Consider the following 18,096-nt stretch of genomic DNA (forward strand, 5'->3'; position numbering starts at 1 on the left):
TTTTATTGAAGACTTAAAGTAATGACCAATGCCGTAGTTTTGCCCTTTTGGCTACTTCTCAAGTATACTGTGCTCCCTAAATATTGGGAATGGAAAATCAAAACTGGAATATTTACTATACATAAACACAGTTTAGTTTTAACATGACAAGATGGGTAGGACAGTCAATTCTATGGTTCTAAGTTTCAAATGTTTGTCCAATACCGACACCGGTGTTTTCTCCCACATCCCAAAGACATGCATGTTAGATTAATTGGTGACTCTAAATTGGCTCTCTGCCCTATCCAAAGCTGGCTTCTTGTTTCTGGGACAAATTCTGACACGTAACCCTGAGGGTATCAAACAGATCCAAACTTAAAGAACTGGGAAATCCTACTAAAATAAGTGGGGATTAAAGGTATGGTACGTAGGTGGGTACACAGTTGGTTTAAACTTGGGAAGCAAAGGGTTATGTTGGGGAATGTTTTTATAATTAGGGGATATTAAAAGTAGTGTCCTATGGCAATCGGTGATGGGGCCGCTAGTCTTTTTAATATACTAAACAACAAAATTTTCCAATGATACTAAAATAGGTAGAAGTACAGAGAGACAGCAAATAAGTTTAGGATGATTTGGGGCAGGTGAAATTTTAATGTAAGTAAATGAATGGCATAATAAGTAGAAAGTAGTAGAATTGTTACATTTTAATATAATGGGAAGTTTGAAACTTGAAAGCCCAGGTTATGAGAAGGACTTTGGAGCCATAGTGGACTCATTACTATCTACATACAGACAGAATAATAGGATGTTAGGTTATATAGCCCAATGTGTGGAATATAAATTATATAATACGCTAGTGAGGCCTGAAGTACTGTTTTCAGTTTTGGTCACCACATTACAAAAAATAGATAGATAAAGTCAAGAAAAGAGCAACTAGGCTGACGCTGGGAGTGAGAGGTATGAATAATGTGGAGAGACTGAAGGAGTTGAAACTTTCCAGTTTAAGCAGATGGAGATTTAGAGTTTAAAATTCTGTAGGGAATTAATACAAGAAAAGATGGGAAACTTGATAAGGACAAGTTTCTTATAAAAGTTTTTCTTCATACAAAGAACCAAAGATGCATGAAATAAATCGGCAAATTGTGTGGTGGAGTGGAACACTTTAAGGACATTTAAATTTTGGAGAATTTAGGTGAACAGGATAGATGAGCTTGTTGGGCTGAATGGCCTGTTCTTGTCGCTGTTATTCAAATGTGAAGTAGAGATCCTGAATTTTGGGTATTTTTATGCAAATTAGTTGTACACACATTAACATTTACAATTCACTTTGGTTGCCTGCATTTGGAGTTGGTAAACCTTAAATAACTAAAACACTGCCAAACTATACTTCAGGACTCAGTAGCAATACTGTGTAGTTGCAATTACCAGTTTGTAACATCCTTAATATGAAGTTCAGTTAATATGCAAAAAACAGGTTGGCTAGGACAAACAATGGCAGCTGATTATAGTAAAATCAATAGAGCTTTGAAAACACATTTTTAATCTGTCACTGAAATCATTACTTTAATAGTCAAGAGGTGAAGATGTCAAAATCTACAGTATCATAAAGACCACACTACAAGATGCAAGTCTCTCTGCAGTGTCAAAAAACTGATCACTGGCTCATTTCTCATTTAAGATTTTTATGGAGTTATGCACAAATCAGGGTAAGATCAACCTCTAACAAAATAGTGGCATGTTGTAATTGTGGAAAAAGTAGCAAACAGTAGACAATCCAAAGTTTGTCTACCACTGGAATTGATTATTCAGATATAAGGGTTTTAAACAGTGAGCAAAAACGTACCTGCCTTGATAAAAGAAAAAAAAGCCCCCAGTCTCTTTAGTCAGTCTTTATCATTAAGGAAAAATTACTTCGTGTTTGTCGCAGAAGGGAAAAAGTGGAGTACAGTATTACAGGCTGATTCAGAAATGTGGACATGTGTTTTGCTTACAAAAGATGACTGAAATTAGGAGAAAAAGTAAAAACCGAGAATGAACACAGCCAGTGTATAGCCAATTCAAATTTGTTAGAATCATTGCAAGGACGCACAATGATTTATGATGTTTTCAAATACGTCAGTTGAATTTGTCCTTTTGATTATACTATTTTTACAGTTGAGCAAAAAAAGTGATATTTTTTTTTTATTAAACTCTTGAGACTCAAAAAAATCACAACACCCATTTCATTTTCTTAACCATTTTTTCTTCATGTTGCACCCGAGTTGATGAAGTACTGAAAAATCGCAGTTTGGACAATATTGTAATATTCCTGGAGATCACTATAGTTCTGTCAAAAATAGTTTGGATACAACTCTCTAATTACTAACTTCATCTGTAACATAAAGGCAGCTCTCTGCTGTTTTGTATCTACAGTACTTGTTATTAGTGTAGACGTACCTATTATGAACTTTAAGAAAACAGAGCATTTAATTTAAACATGCCTATTTTCCAATGATTTATTTATACTTCTTTTCTATTGGAGAGTTTTCTTGTGGCTTAAAAGTTTGCTATAATTCCTAACCAGTTTGTAAGAAATTAATCTTAAGATTTTTGATTTTCATATTAATTTGTGGGGAATTACATTTAAGACGTTGTTTTGAACTGACTGCTGGATCTTTTGAGTTTTTACTGATTTAATTTATATCTGTTTCTGTTCAGCTGTAGATTTCTTCAACCAAATCAACATGTTGTATGGCACAATAACAGAGTTCTGCACAGAGACCAGTTGCTCGGTGATGTCTGCAGGGCCAAGGTGAGTACATTTACATTGAAAATATCATACCAAGAAGGTATGTTGTGTTAATTTCCTTTATGGCAGCTCATAGTGACAATCACATACGTAGCAAAGACAGCTTTTTGTTTCTTCATGCCTTTTACCCATTTTTGCCTGTCTAAAGATTTACATGCTTAAGGTATTATTAAGTGATGCCATTTTGCATAAGTGTTCAGTTGTGAGAATCCTGCTTATGGATACATGTGAATCAGGTCTACTTAGTATAATCCTGATGTGCTTTACATAAACAGTGTTACAAATCCTCCTCCCAATTCTCGTATTTTTCAGAAATGTATACATTTAGCTTTGAGACTTGTCAAGCTTTGCATACCTAGAATACTAGAATCTGAGCATTTAATAATATGGTTTTATGTATGTGATCCTACTTAATATACTAAGCAAAAAGAAAACACAAGACAAATTGTATTTGGCACACATTGATGTTAGTGTTACAAAAGAAACGTGAAACAAAATCATTTGATTATTTATGTGGTCATCAGCAAATATCTCAGATTTCATCTTCATCATTTTAAGAAGTACACGTGTCAAGACTGCAAGTAAAATGGTCATAAATGTGATATTTTCTAAAATGGCTAGTATTTTATTTTTTATCTGTAACCAGGAGGTTATACCTCCCATCCTTCGCTACATCACTCAGTAATGACTTTTAAACAGTTTAATCAGTGACAAAAAAGATGATTTAGTGCAGCAGGTGCATAAACTCATTACAATGGCAAAATATGAGACTTAATCACAATTTGTTGGGTCCACAGATAGTAGTAGTATCAGATTGAAAATACACCAAAACAGCCATCTGTTAATAATACTGAATGTAAAGGCTATATGAATTTTACAGGCATAGGTATGATAAATAGAAACACAAAAATACATTGTGACTTTTGCTTGAATGTAGATGTTGTAGGGAAAACCGCACAATCACTGGTTTGTTTAAAAAAAAAAAAAAAGGTATAAGTCAAAGGAAAATTACAGTGATGTATACTGTTTCTAAATTATTGTGCAAGTGATATACCAATGGAATTTCAGTAAAATAAACTAAATGCTTATCAATGAAAGTGTTCTCTCTTGTCTGAATTCTAATATCTTTTTAGATAAATGGTCTCAAGCTCAGAGAGGTGTGTTAATTAGCTTACCAGCTGTTGAAATGAATTGTTCCACATTATGGAGCAAGTCACAGTTCCCATGCAATGTCGGGAGGAAGAAAGATCTTTCTGATGATGAAAAGTGTGAAATAGTTCAGTGTCTTGCAAAATGAATGAAAACAATTGACAGCTGACATTTTGCTAAAACTGACTTTGTCCTAAAAGTCAGGCTGAGTTGTGCTAGATACTATGTTGTGGGCAGCTATTAACACTAACACAACAGCGTCAAGCACAGCTTAACAGTGGTCAACAAAAGCAAGTCTCAGTTTCTACTGTAAAGAGATTTTGTGCTGAAGGTTTGAGAGGGCACATGGCAGTAAGAAAGCCATTCCTTAAAAGACAAAATAGGACCTTGAAATACCAGCTGTGGACTACTGCAGACTGGAAGAAAGTCTTATGGACCAATGAATCAAAATTTGAAATCTTCTGTTCATCATGCTGGGTGTTTATACGCCATCGGGTTGGTGAAACCAGCTGTCAAACATGGAGGAAAAGTGTTTGTAGTCTGGATTTCTTTTGCTTGAGGCAGAGTTGGTGATTTGCACAGAGTGACTGGCATTCTGAATCAAAAGGGTTACCACAGTATGGCTGTTATATCAACCAAATGTGGCTACTTTGATGAATCAAAAATTAGAATATAATTTCATATGCTTAGTGATTCCTTGACTTATTTTTTGTTTGCCATTATCTATTTGTTCTGCACCATGATTTCATTAAATGTTGTATCGGTAGTGTATGTATGAAGTGCTGACTTTCCTCAGGCATAAAGAAGCGTAAATCAAACTTTATTGGCTGGCCAAAAGACAGGCGTCATTGGTGTTTTTCATGTTTTGAATAAAACTGTTGCATTTACAATTGAAAATAATTTTGTGCTTTTTAAGGAAATGCAATGAATTGATTAACCAAAGAAGTAATCATCTAATGAATTGTTTGTTGCAGCTTTAGCCTGGTGTGTCCAGTGTATCATTGCATTTTTTTTTTCTTGTTAACATCTTTGATAGTACAGCTGTTACCATATTCTGTACTTGTAAAATAGAATCTGATTTGCTCTGGATAAAGCAGTCTTCAGTGGTGTAAAATTACAACCTTGTGATGCATCATTTAATGGTTGCTTGATTCATGCATCTGCCCTCAAAGTTTTGATTGTCAAGCGCAAACAGAGCCTGTTTTTTTTTTTTTTTTTTTTCTTTGGGAGTGCAACTTGAGACACACAGACGTTATCAGTCTTGCAAACAGTAAGTAAAACAAAGGCACTCTTTAGTAAGATTGGATGAGCTATGACCATAAGGGCTAAAGCTTACAAAAATATCCTCTTTCATTGTATACATTGTCTGTACACTGAACATAGGAGCCCTTCATAACCAAGACAGTCTGGTACAGCTGGTTACAACATTTTCTTAAAATGTGTATGTTTTATTTTGCAAAGAAATTGAGTTGTTTTATGGGATCAGACTGTATTGTTTGAGAACCAGCACACACCCCTCCCCCACTTTCCACTTCCCCTCTCATTCTGGCTCCATTATCTATTTTTGGCTTTTCCTGAATGGAAGGAACTGATGTGAGCAGCAAACTTTAAGCCAAAGTGTCAGGGTCAGGCAGTAGGTCTACAGTAGTTGTCTTATTCAAAAAAATCCCCTATGCAGAGCAGCACACCACAGCTCAGGCATTTTTAGTATTTTTCCATATTAAAACCATTTTGTGTTCTAGTGGTTACTGCTTTCATGTTTAATTTGCCACTCTTGGTTTTTGACATTTTGCATCTTCTGTGCCACATTCTCTTTTAAATGGGCAGAACTCCGCACTTGTTTTCTAGACCTGTATTCTCTCTCTATTTCGCAGTACTCCTGAATTATATTATTTTATTAGTATAGTCTAGTAGAGCAATTGTAATGAAGTATTGTATTAAACAGGCAAGTAGTATTTTAGTTAATGGTCAAAATGGACATTTAACTGCATTCATTCTCTTACCCATCCATATATGCTTCAATGCAGCTAATAATGATCGTACTTTGATTTCTTTGTTGATGGTTTTCTTCCCTTTAGGTATGAGTATCATTGGGCTGATGGCACTAATATTAAGAAGCCTATAAAGTGCTCTGCCCCAAAGTATATTGACTACTTGATGACCTGGGTTCAGGACCAACTTGATGATGAAACCCTTTTTCCATCCAAAATAGGTAAGCATAAATTGTAACACGTCAGCTTCAGCATTTGCTTATTGCATACTCGGGACTCCTTCCTGGATATGGATATCCATATGCTGAAACATGCTTCAACATCTTAAATTTTTTTTTTTTTTTTTTAAATTAGGTGTTCCATTCCCAAAAAACTTCATGTCGGTTGCAAAGACCATTTTAAAGCGTTTGTTTCGTGTGTATGCCCACATCTACCATCAGCATTTTGACTCTGTTATGCAACTTCAGGAGGAGGCCCATTTGAACACTTCTTTCAAACATTTCATCTTCTTTGTACAGGTAAAATATTCACAAAGCTTGATGGATAACATAATTCATCTGTAGTGTTAAAGAACCAGACACTGATTGAATTGGAAATGCACTGTGCCTTGAATTCCTTCTTCTTTTACTTTGATTGCAAACATCTCTTGTGGTACCTTGTATTAAAAAAATTAAATAAAAAAAATAAATAAATAAAAGAAGAAAACCTTCTAAAAAGACAAATGTCCTTCAGATGCCCATAGAGCAGGCTGCTGTAGTTTCATTTAGATTTAAATTGGACCAATTGATGCAAGTTTTTTAGTAAAGACTTGCAGTGTTTTATTGTGCACAAATGGGGTAGTGGTAAGAAGGAGCATCAGTAATAGCTGAGGTATTCAGCTAGAACAGTTAGAGGCGCCTATAAAAATGGGGTGCTGGTAAAGTAGGCGTAGGAATCCAGAAGAGGCTAATTACAGTATGGTAGAGTATTAAGGACTTCTAATAGGACAGTACAAAAGTTACAGTATTAAAGAAATGCTGTAAAGGTGTATTTTCATTAATGTACTGTTGCCCAAAGCAAGTAACATTTCTATTTTTCTGCAGCCATAGCACTTGCAAGTTCAGAGATTTGCTAAGAGTCACAGAAGTACAGAATGAACAGTCTGTCATGATTTTCGGGTACAACACCTTAGCCTTTAGGCCACACAGATTTTACAGTTTAAGTACTGTTCACTTTTAAATTGTGTACAGTCAATCAAGAACAATATATTTATTGTATAGCCCAAAAGACAAGGAGTGCCACAATGAACTTCTAACAGGTCCTGTTTTTTGACAGTCCTCCAGCCTTGACTCACTTAGAAGACAAGAAAAAACCCTTTCTAGGTAGGTTGGTCATGCAATAGTTGTCAAAAAATGGGGTAAATACAGCACACAAAATAGAACACAATCCTTTTCACAGAGCTACATGACCAATCTATTATTGCCACATTAGGAATACAGTACAGTAGTACAATTGTAATAGTACAAACTACAAAGCAAAATGCAAGAATAGATATCATATATGAGGATATACATTTGTTCAGAGTCCTAGAGACCTCAGCCAACAAGCTGCCTACCCCCTTACTGGTCCTTACACCGATGCATTAGTACTGGGTCGGCACTACCCTATGATTCCAGTGCTCCTTTATCAAGTATAACTTTTCCATAGACCGGCAAACCACTTGACAGTACAGCAGTGGTCCCAAGTGCCACATGTGAGTACCGAGAAGAGAAATAGAGTAGGTGAGCTTTAGTTACAGCTTGTAAACGTCATATTACTTATGCTTTAGTACTAATGACTAACAACAGACATGCTATATTTACAGCTAATTAGCAGCTCTACTCAGGGTACGCTAAACTGAAGTATTGAGTCTCCAGTTGGAATTTAAAAGCTGAGACTGAAGGGGTACATCTTATAGTAGCAGGCAGAGCATTCCACAGATTCTGGGCCCTGTAACTAAAGGCTTGACATTCAAATGTTAGTTTATTAATCTTCTGGTCATAAGCATGCTGGCATCTTGAGAACTTCATGTGCACTCTCGTTTGTAAGTAATGATAAGTTCAGATAAGTAAGCAGGACCATGGCCATGTAATGCTTTATATGGTAAAATGAGGATTCTGAAATCTGCCCTAAACTTAACTGGGAGCCAGTGTAAGGATTTTAGAACTGAAGTTGTGTGTTTGTATTTTCTTGCAATTATTCCGTGTAATAATTCTTGCAGAAGAGTTTTGAATTAACTGAAATCTGTATAAAATACAATTTGAACAGCAAGTGAACACCACATTGCAGTAGTCAATCCTACTGGAAATAAATGCATGAAATAATTTCTCAGTATCCTATGTATTTAGAAAACATCTTAATTTCCCAACATTTTTAAAATGGGGAAAAAATGTTTTGGACAATTTTGTAATGTGCACTTTAAATGATGTACTAGTGTGAAAATAATGCCTAAATTGTGGGCTAAGTTAAATAATGACAAAATATTGTTACAGTCCGCATCATTCCCTGCAATAATTAACATCTCTGTTTTATCTGTGTTCAATGACGTCTATCCACTCCTTTAATTCACAAACACATCTATTTAAGGACAAAATAGAGAAACGTCATTTGTTCTAAAAGAAAGGTATAATTGGGTGTTTTTTGTATACAATTGAAAATTAATGAGATATTTTCAAATGATAGACCCCAGAGGAAGCATGTAAAATGAAAACGGTATGGGACACCATAACAACACTTCTGTGTGTAATGATGGAGTACTTGTCAGCACATTTCTGTACGTGATCCTATATAGTAAAATGGTGTCAAACACCGTGCTTAAGTCTATCAACATAATTACAGTGCAATTTACTTTATCAAAGGATATCATAATGTCGTTTCCAACACATGTTAGTGCTGTTTCTGTACTTTGACCGGTGCAGAAGAGAGAGGAATTTCTCAAAGAAATCTTGGCGAGTACTTTTGCAAGTATTTTTTTTTTAGAGAGAAAGGTTATGTTTGAAATGGGTCTATAGTTATTAAGTATAGGCAGTCCCCGGGTTACGTACGAGATAGGGACTGTAGGTTTGTACTTAGGTTGAATTTGTATGTAAGTCGGAACAGGTACATTATTTTAATAAGTGCTATTGTTGACCGACTGTAACCAAGTGCTTTACCCATGAATGATAGAGTTTCACCCCTCTCTGACCTTTTTATTATTTCTACTTTATTCTCAATGGTGATAGTTTTTCTCTTCTTTACTGTATCACCAGCACTTGCATCAGATTTGTGTTTCAGAGACATTCTTGAAGGGTGTAGACAATAGGTTAAGATGAGCTCTTTTGCACAGCGCTATACACGCGATCACAGCAGGAAGGCACCCGTCAACACATCTGATGTACTGACAAGAGACAACTTCCTGCTATGTGTGTAACAGTACAAGCAGGCTTGCTATTGAGAATGACTGAGGAGTGGTTCATCATTCACCCACCACACAGTTATCTCCACTACAATATGCTGCCTGCAGTGTCCGCCCACTGAGAACGAATATGGTGCGGCCAAAGGCGGGTAATGAATCGCCCAACCCCAATTCAACAAGCAGCCATCCGAGGCACACTACAATGCTACCCCTGCCAGCCCGTTCACTATCAGTGGCCTCCGTTCAGCCACAACCGGGTCATTGCTTGCAGCATTGCCAGCCGTGTGTGCTGGGAGGGCAGTGAAATGCCCCACTCCTCTCCATCCAGCCTGTGTCCAGTCAGGAGCAGTAGCTGCAGCGGCGTAGTGGGTGGGCAGCAAACCATTGTCCTGCACACAAGCAATAGCTGTGGCCCCAGTGACTATGGACCACGGGTCACCACTTGCCACCGGGAGCCACCCGAGGGACACTACACTGCGCGAGCAGCGAAATCACCGCTTGCAGCATCCCCAGGCCGAAGATGACAGACCGGCAGTTACTGAGGCGCATGTGTCGCAGCTGCGTCCTCATTCGTAAGATGTAGGTCGGAAGTCTGTAACCTGGGGACTACCTGTATATGGGTCTGACTTTTTAAGTAACGGTTTGATGACTGACACTTTTAGTGTATCAGATACTGCACCATGCAGTAGTGAGCTTTTGATAATGCTAAGAATTGTGCTGCACAAATGTTCATTGAGCTTTTTATTAGTTTTGTTGGCACTGGATGTAGGGAACAAGTAGTACGTTTCATTTTAGAAATTAAAGAATTCCTGTTCTCTAAGCTCAGTAGAATATTCTCCTGAGCTTAAAGAAGACAAGACACAACCTAATGCATTTCTGGAAACATTACAGATACCACAACTATAGTAGATACTCTCAGTGCAGAGGAACTGGATAAACCTCTGGCACCATCAGAATTACTAGATGCTATAAACTTGCTTCAGAGTGGAAAAGCAGCAAGCCCTGATGGGCTACCCTGGTGAATTTTATAAAAAAAATTCTCAATTCCTTTTATTAGCAACATTTACAGAAGCTAGAGAAAAATAAAATTCTACCTCAAACTTTTCGTCAAGCTCTAATTACCGTCTTACCTAAGCAAAATAAGGACTTATTACATTGTGCAGACCAATCTCACTTTTGAATAATGATGTAAAGATGCTTTCTAAAGTCCTAGCTAGAAGGATCAAGAAAGTGCTTCCTTCAATAATACAAGACCAAACTGGATTTATTAAAGGCAGACACTTGGCTTCCAATCTTCGACACCTGTTTAATATGATATATTCACCCACAAAGTCAAACTTCCCGGAGATGATGATATCGTTGGATGCAGAATAACGATTTGATATAGTTGAATGGAATTACCTTTTTACCATATTGGAGAGATTTGGGTTTGGCCCAAACATCTGTATACCAATCCAGAAGCTTCAGTTTGTATCAACAACATTATTTCAGACTACTTCAAACTAGAACGGGGTACTAGACAAGGCTGTCCCTTGTCACCACTGCTGTTCACAATCTCCATTGAGCCACTGGCTGCTCACTGTGAAAATGCTTATGAGATAAAGGATTATCAGAGAAGGACATTTCTCTATATGCAGATGATATGGTACTGTATTTATCTGATCCACAAAATACTGTGCCTGCAGGCCTAACAGCACTTCCAAAATTTCAAAAGATTTCTGGTCTCAGAATTAATTTGAACAAATGTGTGCTCTTTCCAGTGAATTCTCAAGCACACAAAATTAGATTGTACACCTTCCTTTTTATCATCGCAGATCAGTTTAAATACCTAGGGGTATACATCACCAGTAAACAAAGCTCTTTATCAAAAAATTGTCGCTGTCTGCATGGAAAAACTTAAGCAAGACTTGCATAGATGGTCAACCCTTCATCTCAGTTTAGCTGGAAGAATTAACATTTTCAAGATGAATATCCTTCCTAAGCTTCTTTTTCTATTTCAAAACAATCCAATATACAGCAATAAATCCATTTTTTAACAAATTAGATTCAACCATAACCTAATTTATTTGGAGTTCAAAACATCCACGTATTCAAAAGGCGACCCTACAAAGACCTAAGGAAGAAGGTGGCATGGCTTTACCTAACTTTAAATTTTATTACTGGGCGGTGAATATACAAGCTATAAAAACCTGGACATTGACACAAATAGGGGAGCTGACACAGGCTTGGTCCGCAATAGAAAAATCCTGAAGTACGTCTTTATAATCCTTATATTCCTATATTCCATCACCAATATACTAACATCCCAATGGTGCTTCACTCAGAACATGGAACCAATGAAGGATGTATTTTAAGATAGAGAAGCTTTTATCTGTGGCACCTCTGCATGATAACCACCTTTTTTCACCCTCTCAAACGTGCACATTTTTTAATGTCTGGAAAACGTCCGGGATTAAATTACTTAGAGATCTGTACATAGACAATGTCTTCGCATCCTACAAACAATTACACTCCGGATTTAACTTTCCAGCAACACATTTCTTTCACTACCTTCAAATTAGAAACTTCATTAAACAAAACCTACCCAATTTGCCTCACCTCCCACCTCAATACCGGAAGAAATTTTGATCAGTCTTGAGGACTCAAACAGTATTTCTGTAATGTATAAAAAATTTTAAAGTCCCTCCCTTTCAAAGAGTACAGTGGGAAAAGGACCTCTCCCTCAACATCTCTAGATAAGGAATGGGAAGGCAGCAATGCAAAGAATTCACTCAAGCTCCATATGCGCAAAGTATACAATTATTCAACTTAAAATTACATATCAAGTGTATCTCTCTCTAGTTTAAAATTGTCCAAATTAATATCATTTTGGACAAACATTTTTAAATGCCTTTCAGATATCCTTGGTGTTACAATCCCTCCTACACCACTAACAGCTATGTTTGGTGTACTTCTAGATGGGCTTAAAGTGGAGAAGGACTACTATTGGCACTTAGACTTATCTTGCTCATCTGGAAGAATTCTAATTCACCTCTTTTAAGTCAGTGGATAACTGATTCTATATTTTATCTAAAATTGGAAAAAAACTAATTCTCACTTGGAAGGATCTGTACAAAACTTTTGCAGAACCTGGCAGGATCTGATAAATAACATTTTTGAATAAGCATTTAAATTGAGGAAGTGGATTCTCTCCCCTCTTTTTCTGTTCTGTCTGTCTTTATTTATTTATTTACATATTTTTACTATTATTAAAGTGCTACTCTGCTGACCTAGCTCTCTTTCTCAAGGGTGGGGGTCGATTTGTTTCAAACCAGTTTTGCTAAACTTGACTTGTATGTATGGAATGTTTTTTGATTTTAATAAAGTAAAATATATAAAACCTATTCCTTCTTTGTTATAGGATTAAAGTTTGAAGTGTTAAATGCAAGGCAAGACAGGGTTTGCCAAGCTAGTATGAGATTTGCACTGTAATGCTGAGGTCTAATCTAGGATCATATATTTTTGATTTTCTCATTGTAGAAGTTCATAAAATCTGTACTCCTATTGTGTGTTGATATTTTGTACTGTAGTTCTGAATTCCCATTTATTAAATTAACCACCCTTCAAAAAGGTAGAAAAAGATTATTATTGTTGTTGTTATCTTATTTTAGAATTGTAGTCAGAGAGGGTTTTAAAGAGTACTCTTTTATATTTTGAACACTCTCTGTCAATGCAATTTGAAAGACCTGCAGCTTTATTGTTCTTCATCTGTGCCCCAGTTTTCAACACTTAATTTAGGAGCTCTCATTAATCCTGGGAAAATTTATGTGCTTTAATCACTGTTGTTTTAAAGGGAGCACCGAGTCCAAAGCCGCTCTCAAGGTCATATTATAATTTGATGTTAGCTGATCTAAATTGTTTTTCATGATTACGCTTACTCAAAATATCTATAAATTTTGAAGCAGAATTACAATCTAGATGTCGTACTGTCATTGTTTTAGTCTATGAATGTATTTGTAAGGGCAGAACCAAATCAAACATAATTAAGTAGCAATCAGAAATAACTTCATTTAATGGAGTAATATTTAAATTACTCTTGAGTTATAATTAAATCTAATGTGTGGTTATGATTATGAGCTGGACCTTTGACAATCTGACAAAATCCTATTAAATTTAACACATACATAAAGTATTTGCTAAATCGTCAATTTCCACATCTTTGTGTACAATAAAATCACCCATCAACACTACACAATCATAATTTATATCCAAGTCGGATAAAAGGTTGTCAAATCCAGTCATGAACAATAAATGTGGCCCTGGCGGTCTGTATGCTAGCACTACAATTGTGCTGCTGTTTTAATATTTAAAATCAGTGCCTCAAAGTATGTGAATTCCTACAAATTTTTAGAAGTGATTCACATTTTGTCACAATGAATTGTTCCAAGGCCACCTCCTCAGCCTCACCCTTTCTTCCCGACCCTGGCTCTCGGAATGGAGTGAGGCGGCTCCTCACAGGCCTTGAATCAGATCTGGAATCACTCTCAGGTGTGGTGAGAGCCCAATGAAGGGCTCTGCAGCTCCCCTTGGTGGCTCCCTTGCAACCTAACAGGGCTGTGCTAAACTCCAACTCCCAGAATACCCTGTGGGAATCCATAGTGCCACAGCCACCCAGGAGAGCTGCCTTCTGTCTTCCTAGGGAAGGTATTACCTTGCCGATGCTCTCTCCCCTGGTCCTTCCATACAGTTGGTGTCCTGGCCAGGTAATGGCTGTGTCCGCCCGTCACAAAGGTTACTAACTCAGTTGCATGAATGGCAAAAGTTGCGAAAGTTAAACACATGAATATTGTGGGTTCACTATATTTCTTAATTAGTAAGGTCATGATGTAACTAGTTAGTATTTTTTTTACGGACCCAATGACTCATTTCACATGTATCACGGTGTACATTTGTGGGGGTGCACAAATTTCTTTCTTAAAACATATTTTACTTGCATCAGGTTTAGTGGTTATCTCAGTCAATCATTTATAGTTGTAAGGCTCCCATACCACTTCTGTTGCCTGTAGGACTTAATAAGCAAATCTCTGTGCAAGTAGATTTAGATTTTTCTCGTACACTGTTCCCATTCTTTTTGGATCTTCAGCAAGTTTTTTTTGACCTGGTTGATGTACCTATATGTAGTATGAGCAAACTGTACATTATCGATTTAAAAAAAAACTGACATGGCATTCCTTCTTGATTTCTCATCTGATGGACACGATTGAGTTATATTGAAGTCACAAGCCTATTAGAATACAAAAGAATGGACAAAGTGGTTGAGTATGAAATGCAAATCATCTTTATTTTTAAAGTAAGGAATGAGTGGTTCACTAATATCCTCACAGGTGGCGCAGTGGTAGTGCTGCTTCTTTGCAGTAAGGAGACTGTGGAAGACTGTGGGTTCGCCTCCCGGTTCCTCCCTGTGTGAATAGTGCTTTGAGTAATAAAAAAAGTGCTATATAAATGTAATGAATTATTATTAATTATTATAATTATATTATTATTATAATATCCTATCAATAATGATTCCAAAAACTGTAGTCTGGTATAAACAAAATGTAGAGGTAATGACATCATGGGGCTAGGAACAATGAACATTTGTTCATATTTATTATAATGGAAGTGAAATTCAGTCATGCGGTAGACATGCGGTGCATGAATCAGCCCAGTTTCACTAACTTTATGGATTCCTCACGAGTACCATGTGTCTGAACATAGCTGAACGTATGCTTTTCAGACATTTAAATTAAGTATGGTTTTGATATTTCTGGCAGTGTCACACCATATAAACACAGATTTGCAGTCATAATACTTCCCTCTAGGCACTTGCATTTATTATTCTAGCCTCTCAAATGTGAGCATGTAATGTTTCCAATGACAAAAGAAGACCAGCCTACCTATTTGGTGACTCTAAATTTGCCCTCTGAAATTAGGGGTTTGTAATGGCATCCTGTCCAGTGCTTCAAGCCCTCATAACCCTGAATTTGATTATGCCAGTTGAAAACTTTTTTCCTTTTTTTTTTATTTTTTTAAAACCATATTCATATATTTTTTATCACTGAAGTGTGCCCGCTAAGCATTTCTGGTGTTAATGATGCTGAACACAAATGATGGTGGCTGTGTGCTTCCCAGTTGTTTTTTGTTAATCTCTACTCCATATTTAATTGTAGGAAGGAGCAACTAGTGAATAAGGGCTTCTGACTTTCAGTTTATGTGTTCCATTTTTCATTTTGTTTTTAAACAGGAATTCAACTTGATTGATCGTAGGGAGCTGGCACCCCTTCAAGATTTGATTGAGAAGCTTGGTTCTAAGGATCGGTAGACTGTGACTTTCCTGTGCCCGACCAACTTTCAACATGACAGCATGGTTCTTTGTTGTAGAACTTTCTTTGGTTTTCTTTTTTTTTTTTCTTTTTTTTTTTTTTTTTATATATTTTTAATTACAAAGCTTTTAGTGAATGTGCACATAACAGAAGTTCAAGTATGATCAAATAGGCAAATACTGGGAAGGATGGGGACAGCATTTCTTTAAGCTTTTGTAACTGGATTTCCTACAGATATTTTTAATGCTTTTTATCTTTCATAATAGAGGATTCCTTTTTTTGAAAATTGACTATTCTTATAATATGAAGAGTATGTACTTTTTGTAAATGTCTGCTCGAATCATGTAAAAATTCAATTATACCTGGGGTGCTGAAGTTTTACAGATTTTGGAGCAATTGTATGATGGCTCCATATGCGAGTCTTCTGACAAGTTGGCTAAAATGTTGTAGTAGTAAAGGCTGCCATTGCTTGCACTAACATGCCCTAGCATAAGTGGGGAATGCCTGTCTGAATTAGTCATGGTAGCTTACTTTTAATATACATAGGGAAAGGCATTCTGATCTCCTAATCATCAAAGCACTCAAAACCTTAAAATGCTTACTTCTGTACCATATTAAGTTTGCAACATTAGACTGAGGACTATATGCAGATAAATTCAGATAAAGCTGAAACATATTAAAAATATTGCCTTAATAGACGGAAAAAAACAACTTACTGTTTTTATCAGATTTGTTCCATAGTGATAACCAGAGACCAGGTTCTGAAAACTAATTTCCCCCCACTTAATTGTTTTGTAGTGTTATATCTTGGTCCCTGTTCTGTAACAGTTGCAAGGTAAATGGAATGTCTTAATATACAGTGGTTTAGAGTTGAAGAGCAAAAACTTTTCAGCAGTGTTTAAAAAAAAAAAACCCTGAAAAAGCATCTTCTGCTCAACCTTTCAAGATTCCAATGTTTTGCTCAATTCGTTTAAATCCAGTATCTTCAGTAATACTTGCCGTTTCTGAGTGGAAAATATAACCATGACGTCTGTAGCTCTTTTACATTTCATTAAAAGTGTCTTTGCTTTTATAATGTGCTCAATTACTAAACCACTGGAAGCCTTTGTAGTTCCGCGGCCATGTTATTTATTACTAAAGGGAAGTTCTATACACTGTAGATGAACAGTTGAGCTCATTGGAATAACTTGTTTAAAGTGGTTGTTGAATAAGATTGTATGTTGTGGTTTTTGGGATGTGTTCATTGGGAAAAGCTTCAGAATATACATTTCAGATTAGAAATGCCCAAACTGTTGAAGGACTCAACTTCCTAACCCCTCCAACCCCATAACTATAACCAATATAGTGCACAAATATAAACACAGCTGTAATGTTAAAGCCCAACTGTATATAACAATTGACATCACTAAATTTGTGTTTTTGAATGTTTTTTGTATACTAACAGGACTCCTGCACTGTATAGTATTGCACATTATTAGCTGATCATTTTCTAAACCAAAAGCGTAGGAAATGGAGTATGGAATTGTTTTATTTAAAAAAAGGATGCACCGGTTGCAGTGGTCCTTTCATTTCTGCATTTATTTAGATGTCAACCACACTAGTAAGAGGTATGCAGAAATCTATTTGACAGATTCTTACAATAGAGTGAAAAGCACTTATCTTTTGGGTAAGTTCCTTTGCCTCATTTTTAAGTTACAGTGTTTAAAAAAAAAAAAAAAAAAATCATACACTTTTAAATTATCCTTTGACATTATTACAAATGAAATATTTTACTGCTTGCGTGTATTTTTTCCTCTAAATTCCATAGTAGGAGCATGCAATTAAAGAGAGCAAATTGTCTGCAGTACAAAGTTCAGCAAGTGCCTAGAAACGTACCTTTTCTGTCAGTTTTTCTCTCTCAGACTTGCTTTGTTGTTAAGTGGTGTAGAAATTCTCTAAAATATCACAAATGGTATTTTTATACACATTATGATTAATGCCTTTTTTTATTTATTTTTTGTTTTTAAAATGAATATGGTATAAGTTTTTATGTCAGCATTGGCTTTCATGAATGCTCTGGGCCTTATTTTTACTGAGTTTACTGAAACTGCAGTGTTTTTCTACAGTATTTTAGATATTTTTCAGTTTGAGTTTTAGTTGATAAATCACTAAAAAAAGGCATTGCTGAAAAAAATGCAAACTTCAAGTGTCAACTGAATGTTCAGTTTAGTCTGCCTTTTAAAATGTGTATGCTATTAGATTTTTAGAAAAGCATATTTTTTAAAAAATGTTTTAACTGTCTTAAACTCAGGTTATGGGATACTTTAACAAAATATGTAAGTACTTTATTTAGGGTATTTAAAGTAAAAAATACCATAGCAGGTCTACCAATTCTTACTTTTTACAACATATAAGAATCTATGCGAATATAAAAGACATATCTTGCATATTTACCCT

At 36.0% G+C, this 18,096-nt stretch overlaps 1 protein-coding gene across 2 annotated transcripts in view; it reads left to right on the forward strand.

Annotated features, from left to right (window-relative positions):
- LOC120538871 (MOB kinase activator 1A) overlaps positions 1–17,382 on the forward strand; it is a 42,303-nt gene extending 24,921 nt beyond the window's left edge. The window contains exons 3-6 of one of the 2 annotated variants that reach the window (XM_039768441.1): positions 2,677–2,770; positions 5,995–6,128; positions 6,262–6,425; positions 15,582–17,382. In XM_039768441.1, coding sequence (XP_039624375.1) covers positions 2,677–2,770; positions 5,995–6,128; positions 6,262–6,425; positions 15,582–15,659 — 470 coding nt within the window. In that variant the 3' untranslated portion in view covers positions 15,660–17,382. The remainder of the gene's footprint in view (positions 1–2,676; positions 2,771–5,994; positions 6,129–6,261; positions 6,426–15,581) is intronic. The other variant, XM_039768442.1, reaches the window with a different exon arrangement.
- The last annotated feature ends 714 nt before the right edge of the window (positions 17,383–18,096 follow it).

The sequence above is a fragment of the Polypterus senegalus genome, chromosome 11 (assembly GCF_016835505.1).
Source record: "Polypterus senegalus isolate Bchr_013 chromosome 11, ASM1683550v1, whole genome shotgun sequence".
NCBI classification, from domain to species: domain Eukaryota; kingdom Metazoa; phylum Chordata; class Cladistia; order Polypteriformes; family Polypteridae; genus Polypterus; species Polypterus senegalus.